The sequence below is a fragment of the Triturus cristatus genome, chromosome 7 (genome assembly GCF_964204655.1).
Source record: "Triturus cristatus chromosome 7, aTriCri1.1, whole genome shotgun sequence".
Lineage (NCBI taxonomy): Eukaryota > Metazoa > Chordata > Amphibia > Caudata > Salamandridae > Triturus > Triturus cristatus.
This window is the reverse complement of record NC_140590.1, coordinates 662338947-662364984: the sequence shown is the minus strand read 5'-3', so window position 1 is coordinate 662364984 and position 26038 is coordinate 662338947. Positions and strand designations below refer to the sequence as shown.

The window sequence follows — 26038 nt, the reverse complement described above, 5'->3', positions numbered from 1 at the left end:
ATTTTGAGGATCTCTAGGAGAAAGCTGACTTGGGCTGGGCAGTAGAGTCTCTGCTTCTTCTCCATTAGCCATATGTCAGTCAGCTGTCAGTACTTTAATGAGACACTAAATTAGTATGGAATGGGAATGACCCTCTTGCTCTCACCTCCTGTCCCCTGCAAATTCTGGGTCAATTGTACATTAGTGACGTTACACATAATGTGTATACAATAAAGTAATATTTCCTGCATAACTTGTGCAATGATGATAGTGATGATGTTTATGTTACTGATGATTACTGTTGTTAATATTCTTACTGTAGTTGTTGTTATTAGAAAGCCTTATTTTTGTCCAATCTTTCATACTTCATTTTCTTACTGCAATTGTGTTCTGATGTCAGAAAGTGCCTGTAATGAGAAAATAATATCACTTCCCTCTTGTAAAAAGGTCTTACAAGCACGTGGTGACAAACTATTGTAACTACTAATTCTTTCATGACAGCAAAGAGTGAGCCAACACCTTCTATCAGAAACTGTGAAAGAAGATGATGTTCAGCAGCCAAGCAAACTCTATGTGTTGGAAGCAGGGAGAAAGAAACACCTCCAGTGCATAGAGACTGTGCTAGGAGTCTTGCACTCCATCAACCTTACGAAATCTAAGGGATGGATTGCAGTCATTCACTGCCTGACTTCACATGACACCAAATCTCCTCATAATGAAGAGCATTGTTCCAACACTCCTGGAGTGAGTAGCAGCACATTGAGCTCAGCGGGAGCTCAAAGCTAGAAAAGCTAATTTTCTATTTAGCAACTATTACATAAATGTAATTACAATATAATACATTACAAGAAGGCCTCCAAATACAATACTCACCCTACTCCTAAAACCCCCACCCTCAAGAGTTTGGATTTGCCCATTAATCTTCCTCCAAGGAGCCCCACTCCCATATCTGCTAAAAGAACAGTGAAGAATGGCTTAATGGGTCTACTATGGCCAAATACGCTAAATTCGGCGACTCTCATGCATTGGTTACAAGTATAACTTAGACATATTGAAAATTATTCATATGATTCCTGTTTTTTTATTAATCTACCCCCATTGTGGTTGCCATAATGATTCTTCATACAAACACAAATGCGAAAAACGTCATGCGTGCTAAATCCAAGCTTTGCAAAACAACTGGAAGGTAACACCCTGTGCACGAAAAGGACCAATGGAATCCTGCATGTTGTTAGATGGCTGACATAGAATACAGACGTTGCCCAGCAGTTGGAGCCGAGCTGGCATGCCACGCACCCGACAACCCCTATAGGGCAGGATTAATTTAGACTAGCAAAAAAATCTCATGCCTCAATACTGTCTTATCACTATATTACTGTTTTAATTGTTAAAGAAAATAAATCACCTTCAAAAACATGGTAGCCGTCAATCCAATGTAGATATCTCTGCACAACAGTAGTTAAGATGAAAAATGGCATGTATGTGAAATACAAGCGTCACCGAAACAAGTGTAAATGTAACACCTAGTGCATGAAAAGGAACAATGGAATCCTGCATGTTGTTACATGGCTGACATAGAATACAGAAAAGTACAACAGATGTAGCTGAGCTGGCATGCCACGCGCCTGACAACCTCAATAGGGCAAGATTTATTTAGACTAGTAAAAAAATCTGGCGCCACAATATGGTGCTACCACCATATTACTTTTTCAATTGTTTAACAACGTTTTTTTCAAAACATGCCAGCTGTCGATTCATCTGGACATTTTTGTATGACAGTAGTTAAGAATAAAACAAATAAAAAGCACAGGATTGAAACACTCCTAGCTTGATAAGGTTGTGGCTTGTTTGTGTGACACCTATTACACTGAGTATCAGTTGCACTAAGTTAGCGTGCCCACTGTAACACAGAAGTGATCAGATGTGTGCTATTTGTAGGTGCAACCCTGAGGCACAAACGCGTTGCCCAGGCAACAAACAAAGGAAAGCTATATAATACGCTGTGTGGTAGTGTAGACTCTCTTCCATAAAGGTCAGATTCTGACTAATTGGGTTGTGCTTAGTGGAGACTGGCATCATTTATGCAAATTCAGTTTAAGGGATGACTCTAGCACCGAAGCAGGAGGGGGTTAGACGATGGCCAAGTAACAACAGAAAATCCTCTTACTTTGAAGTCAGAGAAAGAAAAGTAAAGGGACGCCCCAAAAACAGTGTCTGACATTTGACCTTGGTCTTTGAATGCACAGCAAATGTAACAAGATAAGAACAAGATTTATAGGCCTGTTTACAGAAACGGAGCTGGATTGTGTGAAAACATGAGCGCTAGAGTGAAGTGCTCTTAATGAAAGTAAAAAATTGTTCCTAAAACTGTTCCTGAAATAGTAGCAGTGGATGGATAGCAGTAATTGGTCATGCTCTCAGGGAGGGCTAAACACAGGAATAATCATTACGCATGCATGTCATGGACAAATGAGGAGAAATAATATGAGAGCAATAATAGAGCTGGCGAATTGGAAGCCTATGGGCAGGTTGAAGCCCACAAAGTATATACAGCATGTCTCAAAGAGACAGAACAAGCACTGTCTAGCCAAGACCTAAATTGCTGGGGTTTGGAAGGCTGGGTTCCCACCTAAATATTTGTTTAGAGTAGTGTGTTCATGTAAAAAAGTGGTTTTAGGAGCAAAGTCATTGTTTTTAATCTTTCATGATTCAGGTTACTCTCCGACAATGCTTATGTTTTTGCTTGGAACTTTCTGTTCACTAGCTGCAAAGTTGTTACACTTAAATTTGACACCTCCAAACCTCCTGATTTTTTGTTGCACCACATGATAGTTTTTCTGTAAACATTAATTGAGAAGGTCAGAGCATTTCCTGTAGACTCGAGTAAACTGAAAACGATTCCAGCAGAGCTGATTTCAGGTGCTGTGAAAGCTTGTCTCTAATTGTAAACAAAACATATCCTTTATTGCCAGCTGTCAAAAAATGTGCTCTCCAAGCATATAGCTACTACATAGATCTGTCATTTGTTACTTCTTCATATACAAATGGCAGCTGGACCTTTAAGAGGGAAAAGCTTGTCATGAAATCCCCTTCAATGTACATTTCAATGACACTCAAACTGCTATATCAGAAGAACAAAAGACTTTATTATGCATTCTTTACATTTATTTTACCTCAGGCTTACAAAAGGCATAAGGGCACCCACTGACAAATTCTGTCCCTCCCGTCTATTTCCCTCACCATCATGGCAATTTCCGTAGCTGTGTGGTTGTTTAAACATATATGTTTGTATGTATGTAATGTGCTTTTGTAAACCATCCCTACGGTTGAATCCAAACATTCCAGAAATCCTTTTTGAGATGATATGGGAAACAGAATCTGGCATATTTGGGCCACAAGAAAAAAATTGCAGACTTATGCCTACTCAACATAACTCTCCCTTCAAATTTGCTACCACCCCTAAACCCATTTTAAAAAGATTGATCAAGTCAACAAAAACCCTAGTCTCTTTAATATTAATCATCCCACTCTGCTAAGATTCCCAAGGTAATTCCTCATTATTACCCAGAATCCAGTATTTCGTCTGTTGTAAATATCGGCGTTAAATTTAAGAGGTCTGGGTTAATTTCACTGACCTTGTTTTTCTGATAGGGCTGACAAAGGCAATTAACAGCACCAATGGAATTAACTTGCAACTCATTATGTGGCCTTCTATTATTTTATTTAGTTCTGAAAAATGTGAATGTTAGAGTGAGAACATCTGTCTTCTGTTGCCATCAAACTACAATGCCCAATGCTTATCTGATTAAAGAGGGTGAGACATGCAAATTCCTTCTCTCCAATTTTCTCTGATGTACCTATGGAAGCAATTAAAGGGAAATGTTAAGGGCACTTTACCAAATGCTACAGGAAGGCAATCATCTTCAAAACAACACTGCTTTTGCTAACAGGGAAAAAGAAGGGCTGAGTTGGCACTGGAAAGGAATGCACAGTGGACAGTGATGGTGTCTATGGGGAAGATATATTTACTGTATTCTAAGAAAACAGTTAGTCTCATGCATAATAATTTCCAGTTAGATATGTGGCATTAAAGACAGAGAAATAGAATTGAAGCGAGATCACTACCAAGAAATTGTACAAGTAAAATGTAAATTCACGTAAAAGGAATCCTAAAACAAAACTGCTAAAACAAATTCTTATGTATCAAAAATGCATCTGAAATTACTGCAGCCTCACTTTAAGACTCCTGTTACAGTTGGCCAAAATTTACTAGAGGAAAATGCCTATAAGAAATGCAGATTTTGGTCCGGTAAGCACCCAAATGACATGTTATGCCCAGTTATTCAGTCAATAATTCTAATTGGGAGCTATTTTTCAACAGGTAAATTCTGATCCCTGGGTTGTCATAATATATCGGGTGCAAAAAATATTGGACCCTTTTATAGGCTAACCATAACTTGGACGTAAGCTATATCCTTCCTCTATTTTTCCTTTTTCATAATTCTTCACCTAACCGTAACCAAGTTTTTAAACCTGACAAATCTGAGCTTACTCTAAACATTGCGCCAGCAAATTTGTGTGTGAGCTTCATAATTTGTAATTTCATTGTTTCAAGGTTGTTAGCTTTTCTGACCTTTGCATGTAGGCAAATGTTGACACAATAAATAATGCTAGGAGAGAATACTTCAAGAAAAAGTAGGTGTTATAGACATTTTCGCTCGCAAACCTACTCATTAAAAAAAAGTGTTCCCAATTTTTATTAAGTTCCTGAAATTGGAGATAGTCAACTGTTTTCCCTCTTTTCCTAAACTGTAACCTTAACCATATCTTTGCACCAAACCATACCCTATCCTTTTTCACATGTTTAATTCCCCCTATCCCTATTCCCAATAGCATTTTTCTACTCTCCAAATAAATACCTTTGCTATTTTGTTTCATTATGGTTACTTAAAAAGTTTTTCTTTGCAACAGCATTGTTTCTGTAGTGGTTTCTCAGTAAATGTATTTCTCTGTTGAAGATTACTTGTAATGATTCAGATATTTACTAGTAATCTTCATTATTCCAAATCCCATTTTCTCTTACCAATACTAACTACTATGAGGCACCCAGACACCACATGACCCAGCTAGAACCAATGAGAAGGTTCAAAGCAAAGAAAACTCTCTTCCCTTACCTCCAAGCTCCTCCCACTAAACTTGTGATAAAGAGGGTCAGACCCCAAAACACTTCCTGTATAACCCCAAGCTAAGAGGAGGATTCATGTTGTTTACTGGGTATTGGGAGGGAGGGCCATAAGTATTGATACAAGAAAAGGGGGATTTGCAGTAATCAATATTACCAGTAAGAAATTGAACCATTACCTCCTCAATCCCTTTTCTCATTACAATACCAGAACAACCTGAATCCCAATAAACCAATCAAACTCATGAGTCATGCAAAGAAAACTATTTATTGCAAACCAAGAAAGGCGAAAAAGGTGTTCATGATTTGGCAGCAAAAAGAACCCTCATACCAAATTTTAAAAAATCCACACCTCCCCCATTCAGTCTGTAATGGGAAACAAAGGTAGAAGGATTTGCCCAAGTGGCCACCTTACAAATGTATGAAACAGAAACACCACCAACCTCAGCCCAAGAGGCTGCCATTCCCCAAGTGGATCTTTCCTGAGCTCCACCCGGCATCTGTTTATTTTGTGATGCACAGGGGATCAAAATCAATGACCCAATACAACTACTTAAAATAGCTATAGATTCCTTCTGCGCATGACGGAGAATACCAAAATTTATAAACTATTTTTTGCATTGTCTGAAATCCAGTGTTCTGGACACATAGAGTCTCACCGCCGTCAACACATCCAATGTGTGTATTGCTTCTTCCTTAGGAGTAAAGGGAGCTGGACCAAAAGGGCAGGGTTACATCCTGTTGCTGAAGAAAGGGGGAAACAGTGTTAGGGAGAAACCCTGACCCCAGTTTTAGAACCAGTCTATCAATGACCATAACTCACCAAGTCTATGGGCAGATGTGATAGCCAACAAGAAAAACACCTTTAAAGACAAATCCTTCAGACTTCCACTCTCCAATGGCTCAAAAGGAAGAGATCGCAACGCCTTTAGAACCAGGGGCAAACCCCAGGTAGGAGTGGTAGGTTTAATAGTTGGCTTCATCTGAGAAAAAGCTTTTAGAAATTGAGTACTCAAGGAATTAATCTCCTGAACACCCCAAGGGGCCCTGACTGCTTTACTTGCTACCCATTGTATTTTTTAAGTAGAGATGGCCAAACCGTGATTAGAACCATCCTGTAAACACTGTAGGACCCAAGAGGGGTAACAAGTAGTATGGTTCAGAGACCCGTCCGAACACCAGTTAGAAGAAAGATGACCAGTAAGGTTTCCTAGTGGACAGTCACCTAGAATGCTGTGTTGAATTCGCCACCAGGGAATAAAGACCTTGCAGCATCAAACCTCTCCTTTCAAAAGTCTAACCCATCAGACACATCTTCTTGCACGTGTCAGAAGGAAGAAGTTGAGACCTGATGGGACAGGAGCTTGTTGGTAATATCTATTCATGTTCCACTGTCATCAGCATTAGCAAGGGAAAACATCCCATTCAAGGCCAAAAGGTGGCTACTAGAATGAAGTATATGTCTTCCCTCCGCAACGTGGACAAACACTTGGGTATCAGGGGGAAAGGAGGAAAGGCATACAAAAGAAGGGGAGGCTAAGGGTTTGGGAATCTGGATAGAAACATTGGCAGAAGAGTATTCTCTGAGGTGGCAAGCAAATCTATCTTAGAAGTGCCAAACCTTTGACACAACTGTTTGAAAATACAGGGATCCAGACAGAAGTCGTAGGAAGAAGGAAAGACTCTGCTTAGTCTGTCTGCTAGAACCTTGTCCTTTCCTTGAATGTAAGTTGCAGAGAGAGAGAGAAGATGAATCTCTGCCCAGCTGGGATCCCGTTCCAGACTGCTTATTTATGTAAGATTTTGTGAGGGTGTTGTCTGTTCTTACCAAAACAACCTGACTGCACAATAAATGAGAGAAGTGGAACAGAGCAAGATATACTGCCTTCTTCTCGCTCCAATTCAAGGAGTGAATACCCTCCTCCGGCAACCACTTCCCCTGAACTGAGTGATTGCCCAAGGTCATACTCCACCCCACTTTGCTGGCATCTGTACCCAGGACCTGGGAAGAGGGAAGGACCAAGAGGAAACCCCTTGCCAGATTCAGAGGTTCTAACCACCACTGCATAATCTGCCAAATGAAACAGGCACCATGTGTTCCCTTGGCTGAGATACCGGTTTTCAAAGAGACAGGAGATGCTGAACCAGTGAACCCAGTTGTAGACAAGTCCAGGGAACCTCAAATTCACCGGAAGCCTATAAGAGAAGAAAACGTAGTATATTATAGCAAGGAAGCAATAAGGCAAACACAAATGTATTTCGATAAAGAGAATATCATACCATGTGACCATGCAGGTGTAACCAATCTCTTGCTGATACCTTTGTTCTCTGGCCCAGAGAAAGCAATAAACTCCTATGCCAGGACTGCTGGAGTCTGACCATTCCTAGATCCATCTTGAAATGAACGCCAATGAACTCTAGATCCTGAGTGGGTTTGAGACAAGATTTTTCCCAATTTATTAGAAGACCAAAGTCCTTCAGAACCTGGCAAACAAGATTTACCTGAGTTTGAAAAATGAACTGTGATGGGTAATGGAGCAGTCAGTCGTCCAGGTAATGGTGGATTAATACGCCAAGCTTATGGAGATGTGCCACAACTGGAGCCATTACTTTGGTGAAAACCCTTAGAGAGGTTGAGAGACCGAAAGTGTTTAGAGGTTGAGAGACGGAATGGCGACCCTCCACACAGATACGGCTGATAAGGGGATGAATGGGGATGTGAAGGTAGGCATCTCTCAAATCTAAGGCAGCCATCAATTCGAATTACTCTCTGAAGAGATCTTGAATTGAGTCTTGTTCAGAAACATATTTAGATTCTTTAAGTTGATTATAAATCTGAACTTTCTGGGCCGGAAACAGTGGAATAGAAGCCTTCCCCTTTTTGGTCTTCTGGAACTGGCGTGATTTTAATATTCTGCACCAGCTCTGCAATTTTCTGTGCAAGGGCAGAATCTCTGGATGCTTTTTCTGGGAACAACCAGTGGACTGGACCTGACCAAGGAGGTATGCTTGCAAAATCCAGTGTGTATCCTCTCTCTATGATACGTAAGATCCAAGTGTTGGAAACATCTTTTTGCCATCTCTGAAGGAAAAAGGAAAGTCGTCCTCCCACTGGGAGGTCGGCATAGTCAGGAGCACATCCGGAGCTACACACGATGAGGAGGTTGAGGCCTGGAAACCTGTCTGTTGGGAAAGGATTGAAGCTGCCTGTTTCCTGCTTGAAGTTGTAAATGAAGTTGCCGCTGACATTTCTTCTTGGGTGTCTGAGACAGATCTGTTTTTCGCTGAAACCTGAAGATTTGAGCATGTTTATTGTTTTTGAAAGCTTCATAAAGCATACCTTCCAAGTCATTGCAAAAATGATTACTACCAGTAAAAGGCATATGAAGCAATCCCTTTTTATGAGCACCATCAGCCTTCCAGTCTCTCAAGTATATATGGGGTTGAGGCGAAATGGAGGAAGCAACAGAAGAAGCTGATGTCTTCAAAATATCATAAAAGATATCTGCAAAAATGTAGTCTGCGTTTCCATATTTGCAAATAATTCTGAACATTCGACCTCATTCTGAATGGCATAAGTGAGTGATTGCAAATTTTGACAAGGGACTGAGAGGCATAAAGGCAGTGCGTCGAGCCACTTTCAACCCTGAGAAGCATCTCTTTAAAGAATCTTACGAGCCACAAATTCTGAAATGGGAACTTTCTTGGTCATAATTGCAGGACGGCCTGTAAGATTAGCCAGCATAGGGTCTATCTTGATAGAGGATGGACTTGCCACATCCCGTGGCATCAACCGCTCAGGCACGGAGAAGGAAGCAATTCCTTTTTGTTAAATAACCCTCGACCGTGTTTCAGGGAGCTCTTAGGAGAGATAGGTCAGGGGTTCTAAAGATAAAAATCCTCCTAAGTCTCCAGGTATCCCTTTATTAGTGGAGGCATAGGGGATGTTAAAAATTATATACAAAGGGGTCATCCGGAAGTAATGGTCCTATGACCCTTGTGTCTTGCCAACATATTTCAGCCCTTAAAAATGGCCAAATGGGTCCAGTGCTTTCTTCATTGCAATTAGAGGTTCCCTCCCTGGATGTTCAAAAGAAGGGGGGTATTTCCTTAACTCTTCAGGTTGAGGATGCAGAAAGCTGCATTCTCGTAAATGGTATGGAAGTTATACTTATCTCCCATCCAGTTTCCTTATGTTTTGTAAATGCCCTATTGTGGAGGATTATATGTGTCTCGGGGGGAGCAGTAGTAGGGGTAGCCTTGTAGTTAAGCTTTTGTCAAAGGTCCTGCCCCTCAGTGCCATCTACTTGAGTCTGCGTCTCCCGCCATTCAGTGCCACCTACTTGGGCCTTGTGTCTCCCAACTTCATGGTCTGTAATGTAGTACCGATGAGCAGAAGAAGAAAACAAGAAATGATTTTGGCTCTGATCCTCTATTACCAGTTTGGTAGGAGGCGCTTGTAGGTAAGGGAATAGGTTTTATTTTGCTTTAAACCTTCTGATTGGCTCCAGCTGGTCATGTGGTGCTTGGATACCTCATAGTAGTAAGTATTGGTACAAGAAAAGGCTTGAGAAAGTAATGAAATAATCCTGTTCCATGTGGCCAACACAGTTTTAACATCTAAGAACATATATGAACTGAAAGGTACAAACAACCTTCCATCAAATACCAACCAAGGGTTTGCTCATAACCCTCAACTGCATCTTACATTTGTTGACACTAAGGCTCTGGATGTATTATATTTCAACACCTGTAGAAAAAGGTGAGCATGCAAATATGAAAAAAAAATCTTCTAACAGGCCAATAGAAGTCTGAAAAGGTTTATTAGGAAAACAAAAAATAATAACCTGTGAATCACGGAATCAAACAGCAAGAGTTTTCCCTACCACAGTCAAATGGAGCAAGTTCTGCAGGTAATGTAAATCACAAATTTATAATCTAAAGCGCCTATGTTTTGAACATTCATGTGAAATAATTCTTAGAAAAAATACAAAGTGATGTCTAGTCTGAGCTCATGAGAAGAAGAGAACCATTCTTCAGATAGAAGCAATAACACATATACATTTAGGCTTGTTTTCTCATCTTGGCAGCCATGAGGTAAGAATAGTTCTATGTCAGAGATGGCCACTTCCCTTGGGCAGTGTTAGTGTGAGCCAGAAAACATGGTTGAAGCACGTTACAGTTACACTAATGTCATTTTACATATTCCACACAAATTGTCTGCCAATATGTTAAACAAACAAATACTATGATCAGTCCCAGAAAATTGGTCATATTCTTTTTCTCATTTGACAAAATTACTGTTTAAGTATTTGTTTCACCACCTTAGTCCTCATAACAAGCCATCCAGAAATAGGGTGGATTTTTCATACCCTTGTAGTTACCGATAACTCTGGGGCTGTGGGGAAAGTCAGGTCCACTATAAGTGGCACTATCAGTGTCCCTAAAAAATGAGCATTTACAAGGGAATCAGTAATTCTGGGTCTGATTTCTCTAATAATTTCTCATTTTCCCTGGACTTTCACTCTTTGAAGTTATCTATTTTCTGAAGCCGAAATCTAGAGGTGAAAATAAAGAGCTCTGCAGTGCTCCTGAGGTTCACATAATTCCTATGGGGAAGGGAACTGCTGTCCACATCTATTTTGCCCTGAATTTGGTAGATCGGAAAAGGACAGGCAGTCTGGTACTTGAGCCCTGCTCCATAGAAACTTTCTGTCGCTCTCGTGTTCTACTAAATTGATATAGGAACTTTGATGATGTTTGAACAACAAAAAGTGGATTAACCAGCTTTGCCCTCAAACCATTTTCTATAAAATGTTGCACCAGATATAAATGGTTAAATTCATGCTGCACCATGTTTGCTGCTTACAAGATTAGAATGAGCCCCACGTATACAAATGTCTAGAATGTTGAAGTGGAACAAAATGTGTCTGCTCGGTTCCCTATTTTAAAAGCTGCAAATGTAGTCCAGAAACAATTAGCTCCATGTTTGCTCATTGGAACTATTTTCTTGTAATAAGGTTCAGGCTAAGTTTGAGGCAAAAATAAAATATATTCCGTTTTTTATTGTACAAGAAGAAAACAATAGAGTTAAATGGATTTCATTTTTAAAGCAGTGCCAACCCGTTTATGACAGGGCCCATTGATCCCCATTGCCTTTGCCTTGATGCCGCTAAAATGTGTGCCAGTGTTCTCTTTTGCAAGTGACACGTCTCAATATACTTGGCATTTCTTCAATGACAATGAATGTCTTTGTTATGATCATTCCCTTCCACAGATTGCGAGCATCATTCAGATTTCTGTAGTGCCACGAAGTATTGGCTGAAAGGCTTTGTGTTCCTGCAAGCAAGCGTCGACGCTGCCATTATAGAAGTAAGTAGACATTCCAGTTTACAGTTTGTAACATGGAGCTTCAGTAACTTGGGGGCATATCAACAACAACCGGCGATAATTATCGCTGAGCGCACTTAGCGCTCGGATAATTATCGCCGGCTAGCGCCTATTTTTATCGCTGAAATAGCGTGCTATTAGCAACGCTTATCTCATCAGCGATAAAAATCCTAGCGCTAACTGGCTAACGTGAGATTATCGCTGGAAACCCAGCGATAATCTCACGTTAGCTAGTTGATAGGGACTCACAAACTTAGCCATGATATCCACCTTCCATAGGATATCATGGCTAAGTCAGTCCTGAAGCAGGCGTAAGGAAACTAGTAGCGATAACAGGGGGTTATTGCTACTTTTCCTGACGCTATGCTTCATAGCGTTAGGTTTGCTGATAGGAGAAATGTCGCTTAGCGACATGTCTCCTGTCATGCCAGGTCAGGAACGCCCACTTTGCACCTCATTAGAGATGCAAAGCTGGGCGTTAGGAATCCTGACGCTAAAGCAAGGTTTCACGCGTTAGCGTGACCTTGCTGATTAGGCGATACAATTATCGCCGCTTTTCGGCTGCTTGTTGATATGCCCCCTGGAAAATTAAACCTCGACCGTGTTTTAGTTGTTTAAAAAGTCTACACACATTATTATATCAGTGCAGTACTTTTAGTGTGGTCGCAATGCGTCAAAACGTTTCTGTGACCGAAAGGAAAGGGGCGAATTGAGTCAAAATTTTGTATTTCCATCTACCTTGAAATTTATGTGATCTGCAAAACTGTATTGCCTGATGATCTTTTGAGAAACAAATGGAACTGTGACAAATGTTCAAACTGTGAACAAAAAATCTGTATGGATATCAGAGTGTAGCAGATACTGATTCACAGTCGGTTCGAAGTGACAAGAAAGTGTCAAGTATTCTAGCTTCTACTCCTGATTTACGGATTGGCTCACTGTCATAGCTACAGAACGCGTGGAGGAGCAGAACCGTTCAAATTACATTTCACATTTCATTATATATTTGACTTTTTGTACTGCACTCTTCACAAAATTACTTTCCTCTTGACACTAACACATATTATTTTGATTTAAAAACGTTTTTGCAGTCAGTTTTGCAGCAGGTTCAATTGTTTATGTTACAGAAGTGGTACCATTGCCAAACCATCAATGCCAAAAGCGGTATGTGCAGATATACCGTTCTTTTGTGTTTAGGCGGCTGACTGCCACTTATGTCTACAGAACTGATGCATATAATCTCCCGTATTTGCAATGAAGTAATGCACACACTGAGAGAAGCTCGGACGAGCCTCCAGATAGATGGCGACTGATGTCCGAAATAAGTGTGTGTAAACACGGAATCGCTAAACAGACGGCTCCCGGTTTTAGAGAACACTCGCGAGTTCCGTGCACGCCACGCCACTTCCAAATTACGGTCCATGATGAGTTAACTCTGAGGAATAAGTCCTGGAGCCCTGATCTTAATATCAACCTTTAAAAGCAGTTCCTGACTCTTGACAGTACTGATCCTATCAAGGGGCAAAGCTTGAGAAGGTCTGGTTGCTGCTGCTCGAGGGGACTCCATTGCCCACAATCCCGCACTCCCAGGAGGGAGGAGAGAACATCGCCTACGCGCTTAAAAAGCGCAGGAGAACACCGCAGCGCGGGACGCGCTTGGCAAAGCTTGAGAAGGTCTGGTTGCTGCTGCTCGAGGGGACTCCATTGCCCACAATCCCGCACTCCCAGTAGGGAGGAGAGAACATCGCCTACGCGCTTAAAAAGCGCAGGAGAACACCGCAGCGCGGGACGCGCTTTGCAAAGCTTGAGTAGGTCTGGTTGCTGCTGCTCGAGGGGACTCCATTGCCCACGATCACGCACTGCCAGGAGGGAGGAGAGAACATCGCCTACGCGCTTAAAAAGCGCAGGAGAACACCGCAGCGCGGGACGCGCTTGGCAAAGCTTGAGAAGGTCTGGTTGCTGCTGCTCGAGGGGACTCCATTGCCCACAATCCCGCACTCCCAGGAGGGAGGAGAGAACATCGCCTACGCGCTTAAAAAGCGCAGGAGAACACCGCAGCGCGGGACGCGCTTGGCAAAGCTTGAGAAGGTCTGGTTGCTGCTGCTCGAGGGGACTCCATTGCCCACAATCCTGCACTCCCAGGAGGGAGGAGAGAACATCGCCTACGCGCTTAAAAAGCGCAGGAGAACACCGCAGCGCGGGACGCGCTTGGCAAAGCTTGAGAAGGTCTGGTTGCTGCTGCTCGAGGGGACTCCATTGCCCACAATCTCGCACTCCCAGGAGGGAGGAGAGAACATCGCCTACGCGCTTAAAAAGCGCAGGAGAACACCGCAGCGCGGGACGCGCTTGGCAAAGCTTGAGAAGGTCTGGTTGCTGCTGCTCGAGGGGACTTCATTGCCCACAATCCCGCAGTCCCAGGAGGGAGGAGAGAACATCGCCTACACGCTTAAAAAGCGCAGGAGAACACCGCAGCGCGGGACGCACCCGGGCCGCGCCCGGGCCAAGGGCGGGCGCGTCCTTGCCCATCAGAGCCCGGAGGAGACTGGACTGGGCCACACCTCTTACATTTGAAGACAGGCTGAGGTCATCTCGTAGGTGAGCACAGCCCACCCCCATATACTAACATTATTAATTGCGCCATTCCCCCTAGCACCATTGTTGTTTGCTGTTTTTGAAACCATGGGGAGGCGCACTAATGCACCGGTAATGAAATCGACCACCACATGTATTGAAAATATGTTGGAGGGGGCTGTTAGTATCGTGAGCAATGAAATTGAGCTCACTGAGAGGCGTTTGTGTCTTGGCTTAGGGCAATCTGCACCACTCTCTGGACTTATTGCCGAAACAACTGATTTGACTGTAAGCAATCCCGATGTCCCCGTTTCGGCCCGTGAAGAAGTTCACGATGTTATTACACTTGATCCACCTGTATCAAATTCTGAAATAAGCTACACTCTCACCTTAGGGGCAAAACGCAAAAGGACAGTAGGAAAGCCAGCGAGTGCGAAGAGAAAACAACTCACTCGCCCATGCTCCACACGCTCGACCTTAAACTCATGGATTCACCCAACAACAAATCAATCATCTGTTCAAGCCCCCCCGGTTGAATTGCTCTCTCACACGATTGGAACTCAAACTGATAACGACTTTTTATTCCCCTTTATTGATAACAACAATCAAAGTAAAGTAATTGACACTAGCTATCTAATTACTGTTATCACCGATCATATTAAGCCTGTTCTTGATAACTTTCTCTCCTCATTGCAAGATCGTATTCTTAATACATTGATTGTCCAACAAACACACTCTGTATCGCAGCCCGTGAATGTTGTGCCCCAAGATGTTGCTAAGACACCCGATTCTATCATTGCTAGTAGGCAAATTATAAATATCCCTATTAATAGTATACCCAACCCTCATCAAAACATTAATGCGCCACATAATTCAACTCAGGGAATTAGTGAATGTGTGACTTGTAACAAGATTCGCACATGTTTCGATATGAGGGGTACTAGGGAAGTATTCTAACTTTTCAATTGTTTTAAATTCTACTCAATTGTTAAGCACTTGCACTTTCCCGTATCTTGGGTTGGTATTTGCATCTAATGGTTTATGGAATGACCACATTGCTCACTGTAAAAGGAAATTTACTAATTCTATCAATACAATCCTTAGGCTACCTAAGCCTAAAAACATAGAGGTAGTTCCTTCTATCATTAAAATTTACAGACTACAATGCATACCAACCATCACATATGGTGGAGAGGTATGGGGGAACACTACTAGTACACCTATTCAGTGTGAAGAGAACAGGTTCTGTTGTAAAATACTGGGAGCCCCATTTTTTTCCTCCACATATGCTTGCCACAGCGAGCTTCATCTACCTTATGTAGAAGATTTTATTAAGGCTCGCCCAACATTGTTTTGGCTAAGAATCTGGAAGAATTCGGCCGCACAACTGACTAGGGAGATAGTCTTGGATTGTTTAAAATGTGACAGAGGAATGGATATTCCATGGTTGGCCGGAGTCCGCAAAAGTTTAAATAGCTTGAATTTGGAACATCTTTTCTCAAATCCTTTAGACCATAGCCCTACCAGCACTAAAATTCTGGAAGAACTACTCTATGCTTCTTATAAAGAAATAAGATTAGCAACTGAATGTAATAAAACTTCAGTTGCTGGATATATGCAAATTGAGCATGCAGCCCCAGTTATGCCCAAATATCTTTTAAAACCTGTTGGCTGCTGAGAAAGGGGCCTATTTTTCAGGCTAAGGACAGACACAATGAAATATCTGTTGTCATTCCCTATTGGTTATTCTGCAAACCTTGATCTTTCCCTCTGTCCATGTAGTAACAGTTTAAAACAATCAATGTTACATTTTTTATTTTTCTGTTCTTATTATCTACCACTTACTAAAAAATTTCTGATCCCGTACTTTAAATTACGATGTGTTACTGACTACAAGATAGCTTGTGGGATCGTGCTAGCTATTAACAATGATGAATTATGTTTTCGAGTTGGATCCTTTTTAAAAATGGCGGTACGTATCCGCAATACCATGTATCCAGATTAATTTTTATCATCTGAAATTTGTGAAATATTTGTACCTTTTTCTTTGTACTATGTCTTTTTAACTGCACTTTTATGGATATGTTGTTTTTATCCGAATAAAGTTCATATTGATTGATTGATTGATATAAACTCCTGCCTCAGAAAAGAACTGCCCTCTTTGGCTTCCATTTCAGGACACAACCTTTCAACCAGACATAGTTGATCAAAAGATTTAAGGCCACATTCCCATTCATAAGGCCTCGGAAGGATGCCATTCAGAGTCCAACAGTCTCACTTCACTCGTTATTCCTATTGAAGAGGTGATGCTTACGACTAACACAAAAATTGCACTCACCTGAGTTTCATGCCAGAATGAGTCACTATCAGAAAACTTTTACTGGGCATGAAAATTCACATTTTCCACAACTGCGGGAAGTAGAAAATCATTATTTTATTAAAGACACTGAGGCTAATATAATGAATTATCCTAATTATTGCCCTCACACAGGAGCAACAAGGATAGAACACTGAATTGTAACGAGAACCTTAAACATTCCAAATATGCATAAATACTCAGAACACACAGCCATCTTCCTTCTTTTTTGCTGCAGATGAAAAAAATGCCCTATCCTGAGAAAATATAATCCATCATTTGAAACTTTGTGAAAAGCTTCTATGAGAAAACTTCTTCATTGGCCTCACACCAAAGTAAATTTCATGCCCTAAAACAATAGCAACAAGCATTTGCAATGCAGTACGTCTCTCATTTTCTGGAGTTAGAGCTATTGGCGCTGTAAATGACAATGTGTTTTACCTTTGTGTTTTGGTTTGGAGTGTAGTGGATGTATGAACAGAGACACAGCTGCAGCAATGCCTAGAGGAGTTAGAATGAGGAATGACCACTGGGACCAGAGAAGCAGGAACAGCATTGTGCAGAGGACTTAGAAGTAGGAATTACCGACAGGACCAGAGAAGCAGCTAGCAACACTATGTAGTGGATTTAGAATGAGGAATTACTGACAGGACCAAAGATGCAGTTGCAGCACTGCCTAGAGGAGTTAGAATGAATTATCACTGATGAGACCAGAGAAGCAGGTAGCAGCAGTGTCTAGAGGATTTAAAATGAAAAATTACAGAGGGTACCCGAGAAACAGACAGCACATGCATTTCAGCACTGATTAGCAGTGGTAAAGTGCCCAGAGTCCTAAATCCAACAAAAAGAGGCTAGAAAAAATAGAAGAAAGAAAGCAAAAAGTTTGGAGATAACCATGTAAAAATGGCATGTCCAATAGGCATAGAGGATAAGGGTGTACAGTTCAGTGGCAGAGAGTGCAATGTTGCAGAGTAGAGTGTGAGAGTGTAGTTGTGTAGAGTGGCAAATAGAGCAGTGGTGTAGAGTACAGTGATGCAGAGTTGAGTGCATTGGCGTTTAGTGCAATGACAGAGTGCAGTTGTGTAGAGTGCATTGGCGCAGAGTGCAGTGTTTAGGAGTAGAGTGGCGTAGAGTGCAGTGGCATAGAGTGGAGTGGTGCAGAGTGGCATAAAGTAGATTGTTTCTGAGTGAAGTGGCGTAAGGTGGAGTGATGCATGGTAGAGTGCAGTTGCGTAGAGTGGCATAGAGTATAATGGTGTAAAGTGGTGTAGAGTGCAGTGGTGCAGAGTAGATTACAGTGGCGTACAGTTGGGTTGGCATAAAGTGCAGGGGCATAGAGTTCAGTGTTACAGAGTAAAGTGCATTGTGTAGAGTGCATTGGCATAGAGTGCAGTGGTGTAGAGTGCAGTATGGCAGAGTGGCGTAGAGTACAGGGTAGAGTAGAGATGCCTAGAGTGGAGTGGTGAAGAGTGCAGTGGTATAAAGTGCAGTAGTGTGGAGTGGCATAGAGTGGAGTATTCTAGGTGTGGTAGCTTATTGCCATTACAGACAACACATTTTCAATTGAAATGACCATTACATTTGCACAAACATACAGTTTTACTAATAAAACTATACAGCGCAGAAATGATGTGTGGAAATGGCATTACCGAAGGTGATGATTTGTTTTGATCATATACAACTATTTGTTTCCAACACACTTCAGAAATAACAAAAAAATGTGCTTTTATGGTGTTCCTAATTCGTATTCCTGCATCAACTTCCTGAATGTCCCCAAGATGTCTTTAGCAAGGTGGCAACCTAAAAAGGACAGACGGCTAGTATGGTATACACAGGCATGGATGAAATCTGAAAGAATGATTTTCTGCATGAAACTTTTCTATTGAAATAGCAGTTAAATGTAGAAGGCAGCAGTAGTCTAAATTGTACAGTTGAGTTGCACTTTTCAGGCATTTTTTATTGAAAGCCTTAACCTTCTGAGTGGACCGCAACTCTTTTTTGCCAAATTATTCACTTGACTCCTTTTGGTAGTGGGATTGTCCTAAAGTAGTTTGATTTTCCAAGTCAAGGCAAAACGCTGTTCTCAATATAAAGCAAAAACAAAATAGACCACTTTCTTGCACTTAACTTTACTACGAAGAACAACCGAGATTCATTTTCTTTGATGGGGTTTGCTTCATTTTATTTTGGGGCCTTGGCTCTTTTTAGAATAAATCAAATGAACTTTTGTCAGGATAGATTTCTTAAAGGGTGCCAAATTGTTTAACATGGGATGTCCGCTCCATTGAAAGTTCGGTAGCAATGTATCTACTGCTGGAAGACAAAAACATAATGCTTTGTTCTTTGTTGGCAACAGAAGAAGTTGATTTGTTAGGGGAGCTGTGTTGCAAACGGGGTGGGCGGGGAATCCAGGGCTCATATCCCAGCTCACTGAGTTGACCGAATCATGTGGTGTTTGGTACATCACTGTAATTAACTGGGTCCGATGTTACTTCTCATATAAAAGGTGCACTACAAAAAGCGATATTTGATAAAAGTTAAGGGCACCGGACGATCTGAACTGATTGTAGCCTGTAACCAACACCAGGGCATTCAGGAAGTGCGGTCTATTGAATGTAAGCGTATGTTTAGGAATTATACATTTTAATAAACTATTCATTTTAATAAATGCCTGCGGTTGCAAACTAGCGTGTTACACAGCAATGTTTTCCAGGCTTGGCTCGTGCTGTAATGATTGGGGTCAGGTTAGCCATCCCACCTCTAGAACAATCCTGCAATTGTGTTGTACTTTTGAAGGGGGATAGGTAAATGTTGCACATACTCTCATCTTGGATGCTACATATTTCTTTATATGTTTTAGTAAAATCGTTATGTGAAGAAAATATTTGTGTAATAACTTCTGAACATGTTAATTGTTTAACCAATACAGGTATATGAATAAAGAAATGAATAAATGCATTGCCAAACTTTGCCAATGTTTATTTTTTCTTCTGGCAAGGTGGTTGGGGGAGGTGGGAGGTCAGCAAGCAACATTGGGAGTGTGGGGATGATTGAACTCAGTCTGGTACAAACTCACCACAAGCAGCGGCTGAGAGGGATTGTCTGCAAATAACTGGTGATCACGTAAGGCGGTCCAATACATTTGAACCAAATTGACACTATACAAAGCTGCACAATAAATTTTGTAAAAGCATTGCCAAAGCTTTGCCAATGTTATTTCCTAGCGAGGTGAAGGGACAGTAAGAAACGATGGGAGGCTATCTGGTAACATGACTGGCAGCAGGGGGGGAGGGAAAGGGCAAGGTGGGTGGAGGCAATGGATTGCAGGAGGAGGGTGATTGGCGACGGGAGAAACAAGAATGCGTCTGGACTTGTTTAGCGGGAGCACCAATGGGAAATTAATGACTGATTAAAGACATTCAAGCATGTTCCAATGGACATAGATTGAACCTCGGCCAAAGGCAGTGGAATACGCTCAATTAATAGTTACTGGCTCTCGAGCAGCTCCCACAGGCTTTCAGATAACAGTACAAATGCACATGAAAGGGATGACCAGCTGTGGGCCAGAGACACGAGATGGGACAGGGAAGGGAGGCATGGCGGGAAAGCTGTTAAGAGCTGTGCTGATGTAAAAAAGCATTTCAACAAACAAATGATGGACGGAATGCTGACAATGCAGACATTCTCCCCCAGTCAAGAGATCTGGGTTAAATCCATCGTTCTTTTGCCCACTACGCCACCCCAGTTTAGACATGGCCATGTGCAAATCAGTCTTGACCCTGTGCCTCATAGGAACAGTCCAGCCCGAACTGCCAAGTCATGTCTTCCCTGGACCGGAATCAAGCATCCTAGGACCGGTTTCTGGCTATCAGCCGTCATCAGCCAGGATAGCTTGACTCCAGTGGCGTAGTGAGCACGGGTCCCACGTCTGGGAATACCCATCCCACTTAGGGCGAAAAGCGTTACAACAAACAAATGATGGACGGAATGCTGACAATGCAGACATTCTCCCCCAGTCAAGAGATCTGGGTTAAATCCATCGTTCTTTTGCCCACTACGCCACCCCAGTTTAGACATGGCCATGTGCAAATCAGTCTTGACCCTGTGCCTCATAGGAACAGTCCAGCCCGAACTGCCAAGTCATGTCTTCCCTGGACCGGAATCAAGCATCCTAGGACCGGTTTCTGGCTATCAGCCGTCATCAGCCAGGATAGCTTGACTCCAGTGGCGTAGTGAGCACGGGACCCACGTCAGGGCATACCCATCCCACTTAGGGCAAAAAGTGTTACAACAAACAAATGATGGACGGAATGCTGACAATGCAGACATTCTCCCCCAGTCAAGAGATCTGGGTTAAATCCATCGTTCTTTTGCCCACTACGCCACCCCAGTTCAGACATGGCCATATGCAAATCAGTCTTGACCCTGTGCCTCATGGGAACAGTCCAGCCTGAACTGCCAAGCCATGTCTTCCCTGGGCCGAAATCAAGCATCCTAGGACCGGTTTCTGGCTATCAGCCGTCATCAGCCAGGATAGCTTGACTCCAGTGGCGTAGTGAGCACGGGACCCACGTCTGGGCATACCCATCCCACTTAGGGCGAAAAGTGTTACAACAAACAAATGATGGACGGAATGCTGACAATGCAGACATTCTCCCCCTGTCAAGAGATCTGGGTTAAATCCATCGTTCTTTTGCCCACTACGCCACCCCAGTTCAGACATGGCCATCTACAAATCAGTCTTGACCCTGTGCCTCATGGGAACAGTCCAGCCCAAACTGCCAAGCCATGTCTTCCCTGGGCCGAAATCAAGCATCCTAGGACCGGTTTCTGGCTATCAGCCGTCATCAGCCAGGATAGCTTGACTCCAGTGGCGTAGTGAGCACGGGACCCACAGACACCGTCACCATATCATGCCCTTTTTCTGCCCGGTCAATGAGTCGACCGGCGGAATCAAGCTATCCTGGCTGAAAAGGGGTGAAACCCCGAAACCGGTCCTAGGATGCTTGTTTCCAGTCCAGGGAGGACCTAGCCTGGCAGTTCGGGCTGGACTGTTCCCATAGGGCACAGGGTCAAGACTGATTTGCATATGGCTGGGTTGAAACTGGAACGGCATGGTGAGCAAAAAAACGATGGATTTAGGCCCAGATCTCTGTACTGGGGTGAATGTATGACACTGTTCTGCATTCTGTCCATCAATTGTTGTTTTTGCATTTGTCTTCCCGAGTACTGGGGTGAATGTATGACATTGTTCTGCATTCTGTCCATCAATTGTTGTTTTTGCGTAAAAAAGCATGGCGGACTCCATGTTGATTACAGAAAACATGCTGCGTGGCTTTTGAAGGGGCCTGCATGTTGCGCCGTTTTTGGTGGCAAAGCTTCCCCGCTCTCGCCCGCAGCCTCCTATGAGCTGTATGAAGTATAGCAGCCTGCAGAGTTACTGTGAGCCTGCTTAAGCTTTCCACGAAACATGAGGCTGGCTCGCAAGAAGCTCTCATAGGCTTTCACCTTAAAAAAAATAGTCCCCAAAGGCACAAAACAATACGTACAGTGAAAGGAAACTGTAGTTGGCCGGTGCTCGCGAGAAAAAAATGAATGTGATCTATCGGGAGCACCAACCACTGAGGAGCCAGCAAAGAAAAGGGACGGAGGAGTAAACCAATGGCAAGCAGCAGGTGGGATTACACTCCGGATACTGATTACAGCAGGTCTTCCAACAGCGCATGCTCGCTGCCTAGGCTCGACCTAAACAAATGAATGGGGGAGGATGTAGCTGGATACGATAACATTAGCTTCCATGTCTTTAATAAAATCATGATTTTATATCCACCCCAACTGTGGAAAATACAAATATTATGCCAATATATGGATGCCAATGCTATGCATGTTTAAAGCACTGCCATAGCATTCACTGCAGCACTATCCAGCAGTTTGAAATGCAAACATTTAAGCACTGTCTCACTTGCCCAAACTGCTGAAGCAAGAATAAAGTTCCTCCCACCCAAAAGGCTTTAGAGTACATAGTGCCCCTAGCAGAATGAGCCCCAAATCGATCAAAATGTATGCCTGCTTTATTCATAACTTCTTTAACCCTCCGTGCTGAAGTAGGATTATAAACTTGTTTATAGAGATATGTGAATGAAATTAACAACTGAGAATCTCCCTTTCTCTTTAAATTCTGAGTCCTTTCCTCATATTCGTTCAAACAATTTACCAAACACAAATCCTCCTGATCCTCCAATTTAGGATTAAGTATAGTCCTAGACATTGTCTTAGTCCTATTCCTCACATAAAAACACACTTCTTCCAGCTGATGATATCTAGTAGAAACCCCCAAAGCCTGAATATCCGAAACCTTCCTGAAATAAACTAAAGAAAGTAGCATAGCCAATTTCAATAAAAAACTCCTCAGATTTAAAACCTCATTCCTACTCACATTTACTAACTCCATTCAAAAATAGATCAACATCCCACAGAGATGAATACTTTGAACCTAGAGAAACCTTAAACTGTACACTTCTTACCAATCTCCTAACTAAATCATGTTGCCCCCCGAGGCACCCGATCCACCAACATATGTCCTGCAGAAACTGCCAACCTACATAGGCTCACTGAACTATACAAATTGACTTGTTTAAAAACCTCTGCCTAATAATTTACTAAATTTACAACAGGTACTGATACGGGACCTAAACCCTTTTCCAAACACCAACAGACCCATCTTTTCCATGGAAACTTATATGTCATTGAGTTACCTGGTGTCCTATACTCCCTGATGAGTTTTAAAGCTTCTGAAGATAAACATGACATTTACCATATTTTCCTGGAATCATCCAAGCCATTCACTGCAAATGTCCCTTTAACACACTCTGCTGGTGCATTTACGAGCCACATGGAAAACATACTAACTCAATTGGATCAACAAACTCATTACATCTGGGAACCATGTCTGAGACGGTCAAAAATGAGTCACTAAAAGAACATTTGCCTCTCTCACCTTACCTTCACTTGCAATCTCTGCATCATTGAAAAAGGAGGGAGCGCATAACTGCCACCTAAGTTCCAAATCTACAGAAATACACCCACCGCCCTGGCCTCTGCATTCGCGTTCTAACTGAAGAATACCAGAAGTTCAGTATTCAGTCTAATTTCAACTAGATCCACTGTAAATGGACCCTACTTCCTCTCCTCGTCAACTCTCCAATCGTTAAATCTTTTAGATTATTTGAATTCCAATCTGCCACTCAATTGCTCAACCCTGTAATATGATGCGACTGAATAATAATATTCTGACTCTGGCAATAATGCCAAAATCCCTTTCCAAATGCGCAAAAGCCTTTGATCGTGGACCCCCTAATCTGTTGACATACCTGGCCGCTTACACATTTTTCATTTTCAACAACACACAGCACTTCACACGATCCCTGACAAAGCTCTTCACTGGAAAAGAACCTGCTGGAAACTCCAGATAACTGCTAATCATTTCATTTCCCTCAAACAACCATTTCCCCCCTGTTGTCATTTAACTGCATCTTGCTCACAGGCCTTGAAGGCTTGCATCTGATTCTATGACCAACTCTGGTAGATTGGCAAAAATGAAATAACCCTTCCATTCAATGCCTCTAAATTGGCCATCCACCAAATACAATTTCTTTCTTGCTTCCAGATCCAATATCACTTTCTGTGAATACCTCATCCCCAAATGTAGATAAGCTTTCAGCCTCTGCAAAGCTCTGTAATACAGTGGAGCTAGGAAGACTTCCTGAACCAAAGCTGATAATAAGCCCAACAACCTATTCATCTGACGTAATGAAAACCAATCGGAAGTCTTCACCCTCTGTAACTACCTGTGGATCTTCCTCACCTTCTCCATTAGTAACCTCAACATGCAATCAAATCTCTGAATCTGAAAACCTAAAAATATAATTTCCTGACTGGGAACCAAACACAACTTCACTCTGTTCACCAAAAAAACCCCGATCCTCCATAAAGCAAACTGCTACCTATGTTTGCTCCTTCACCAACTAGCTCGATTTTGCCATGATCAGAGTGTCGTCCAAATAAAATATTATTCGGACACCTAATGGAGCCGACTTTACACCAAATATAAGACACCTGAACCGCCACATTTTCCCCTGCCACTGAAACCTCAGATAATGACTGTTTTCCAAATAGATTGGAATGGTGAAATATGCATCTTTCAAATCCAGATGTGCTGACTAATCTGCTCTCATCAGAAGACCACTCAATAAATAGATACCTTCCATATTGAAATTATTGTACTGCACCCAATCAATTCAGATCCCATAAAGCGGATATAGTGTAAAGAGAATATGTGTGCTAGGACCTTAGCGGTTTGAGGTGGACTCAACAGATGATTTGTGTAATTTTTAGGAGGTGTTAAGGTGTGATTATAAACGTTTTTGATGTAATCAGAGAGCAGTATGTGATTGTGTGCTGAGCAATAAGGACATCTGTTACAGAGCTCTGTGTGTGTCATATTCATTTGCATGCTCCTGGGCTGTGGAGGATGCTACAACTGGCGACGATTATGGGGATCTGTGCCATAAAGAAACAAGACTGCTCTCCCCGAGCATTTGCAATGCTAAAGCAAACTGCTCCTGCATTCTACATGCGCCCAAAGAGATGAAAAGCAGTTTGAAGTTGGTGTGTGTGGAAGTCTCGCTTCAGGCTAAATACGGCCCTTGAAGAAGTTGAAGGCCCGATGGAGGAGCACAGTCAAAAAGCCCACCAGAAACCCACTGGTAAAGCCAAAAGAAGAGATACTCAATCAATCAATCAAGACATTTGTAGAGCGCGCTACTCACCCGTGAGGGTCTCAAGGTGCTAAGGGTGGGGGGAGGGAGGGAAGGCAGCTACTGGTCAGCCATGTCTTGAGGCGTCTACTGATACTGTGCCACGTGATAACACAGCCGTCAGTGATACAAAGCAAACTGCTAAAGGCAGTGACAACCATGTACGATGCAAAAAGCTAAATGCAATAATGACCAAGTGCAAGAAACAGGGTTGTTACTCACCAGCAAGAAGGAAGATGGGGATCTACGACCTTGGATCGGATGTGATGGCCCAAGGGCAAGGGCATGGCTGGTGTTGAAGAAATTACAGGTGCAAACCAGCAGCCATTGTCTGAACAGCATACGCTCCCAACAGTAGTAGAAAAAAAACGCAAAGTACGATGCAGCTGTGTTTCTGAAAAAACCATTGCCATTTGACACAGCCAAAAAGTAGACTATTGGTGTCAGGTGCACTGCATGAATCGAGACATTTAATGGCTTTATAGATGTCCTAGAAGAAGCAAATGACAAGAAAATCATAAAATATTTGAAGAACTTGCCGGTGATGGAGTAAAAGAAGAGCTGAAGGAAATTTTGCAGACTGATACAATATTGTACCATTAGATCAAAATGTCGACTATGAAAGACACAATTTCAATCAAGCAAAACAGAAAACTGGTGAAATGATGGATGAGTTTGTTGAAAGACTTGATGTGCTTATCAAACACTGTAAGTTAAGTGAATTTAATGATGAAGAAGCCATAG

The 26038-nt window shown here is 42.3% G+C and overlaps 1 protein-coding gene across 3 annotated transcripts in view; it reads left to right on the top strand.

Annotated features, from left to right (window-relative positions):
• LOC146810314 (ATP-binding cassette sub-family A member 10-like) overlaps window positions 1-26038 on the top strand; it is a 1546030-nt gene that overhangs the window by 132725 nt on the left and 1387267 nt on the right. For all 3 annotated transcript variants that reach the window (XM_085617307.1, XM_085617308.1, XM_085617306.1), the window contains exon 5: window positions 11439-11533. In XM_085617307.1, the coding sequence (XP_085473433.1) occupies window positions 11439-11533 (95 nt within the window). The remainder of the gene's footprint in view (window positions 1-11438; window positions 11534-26038) is intronic.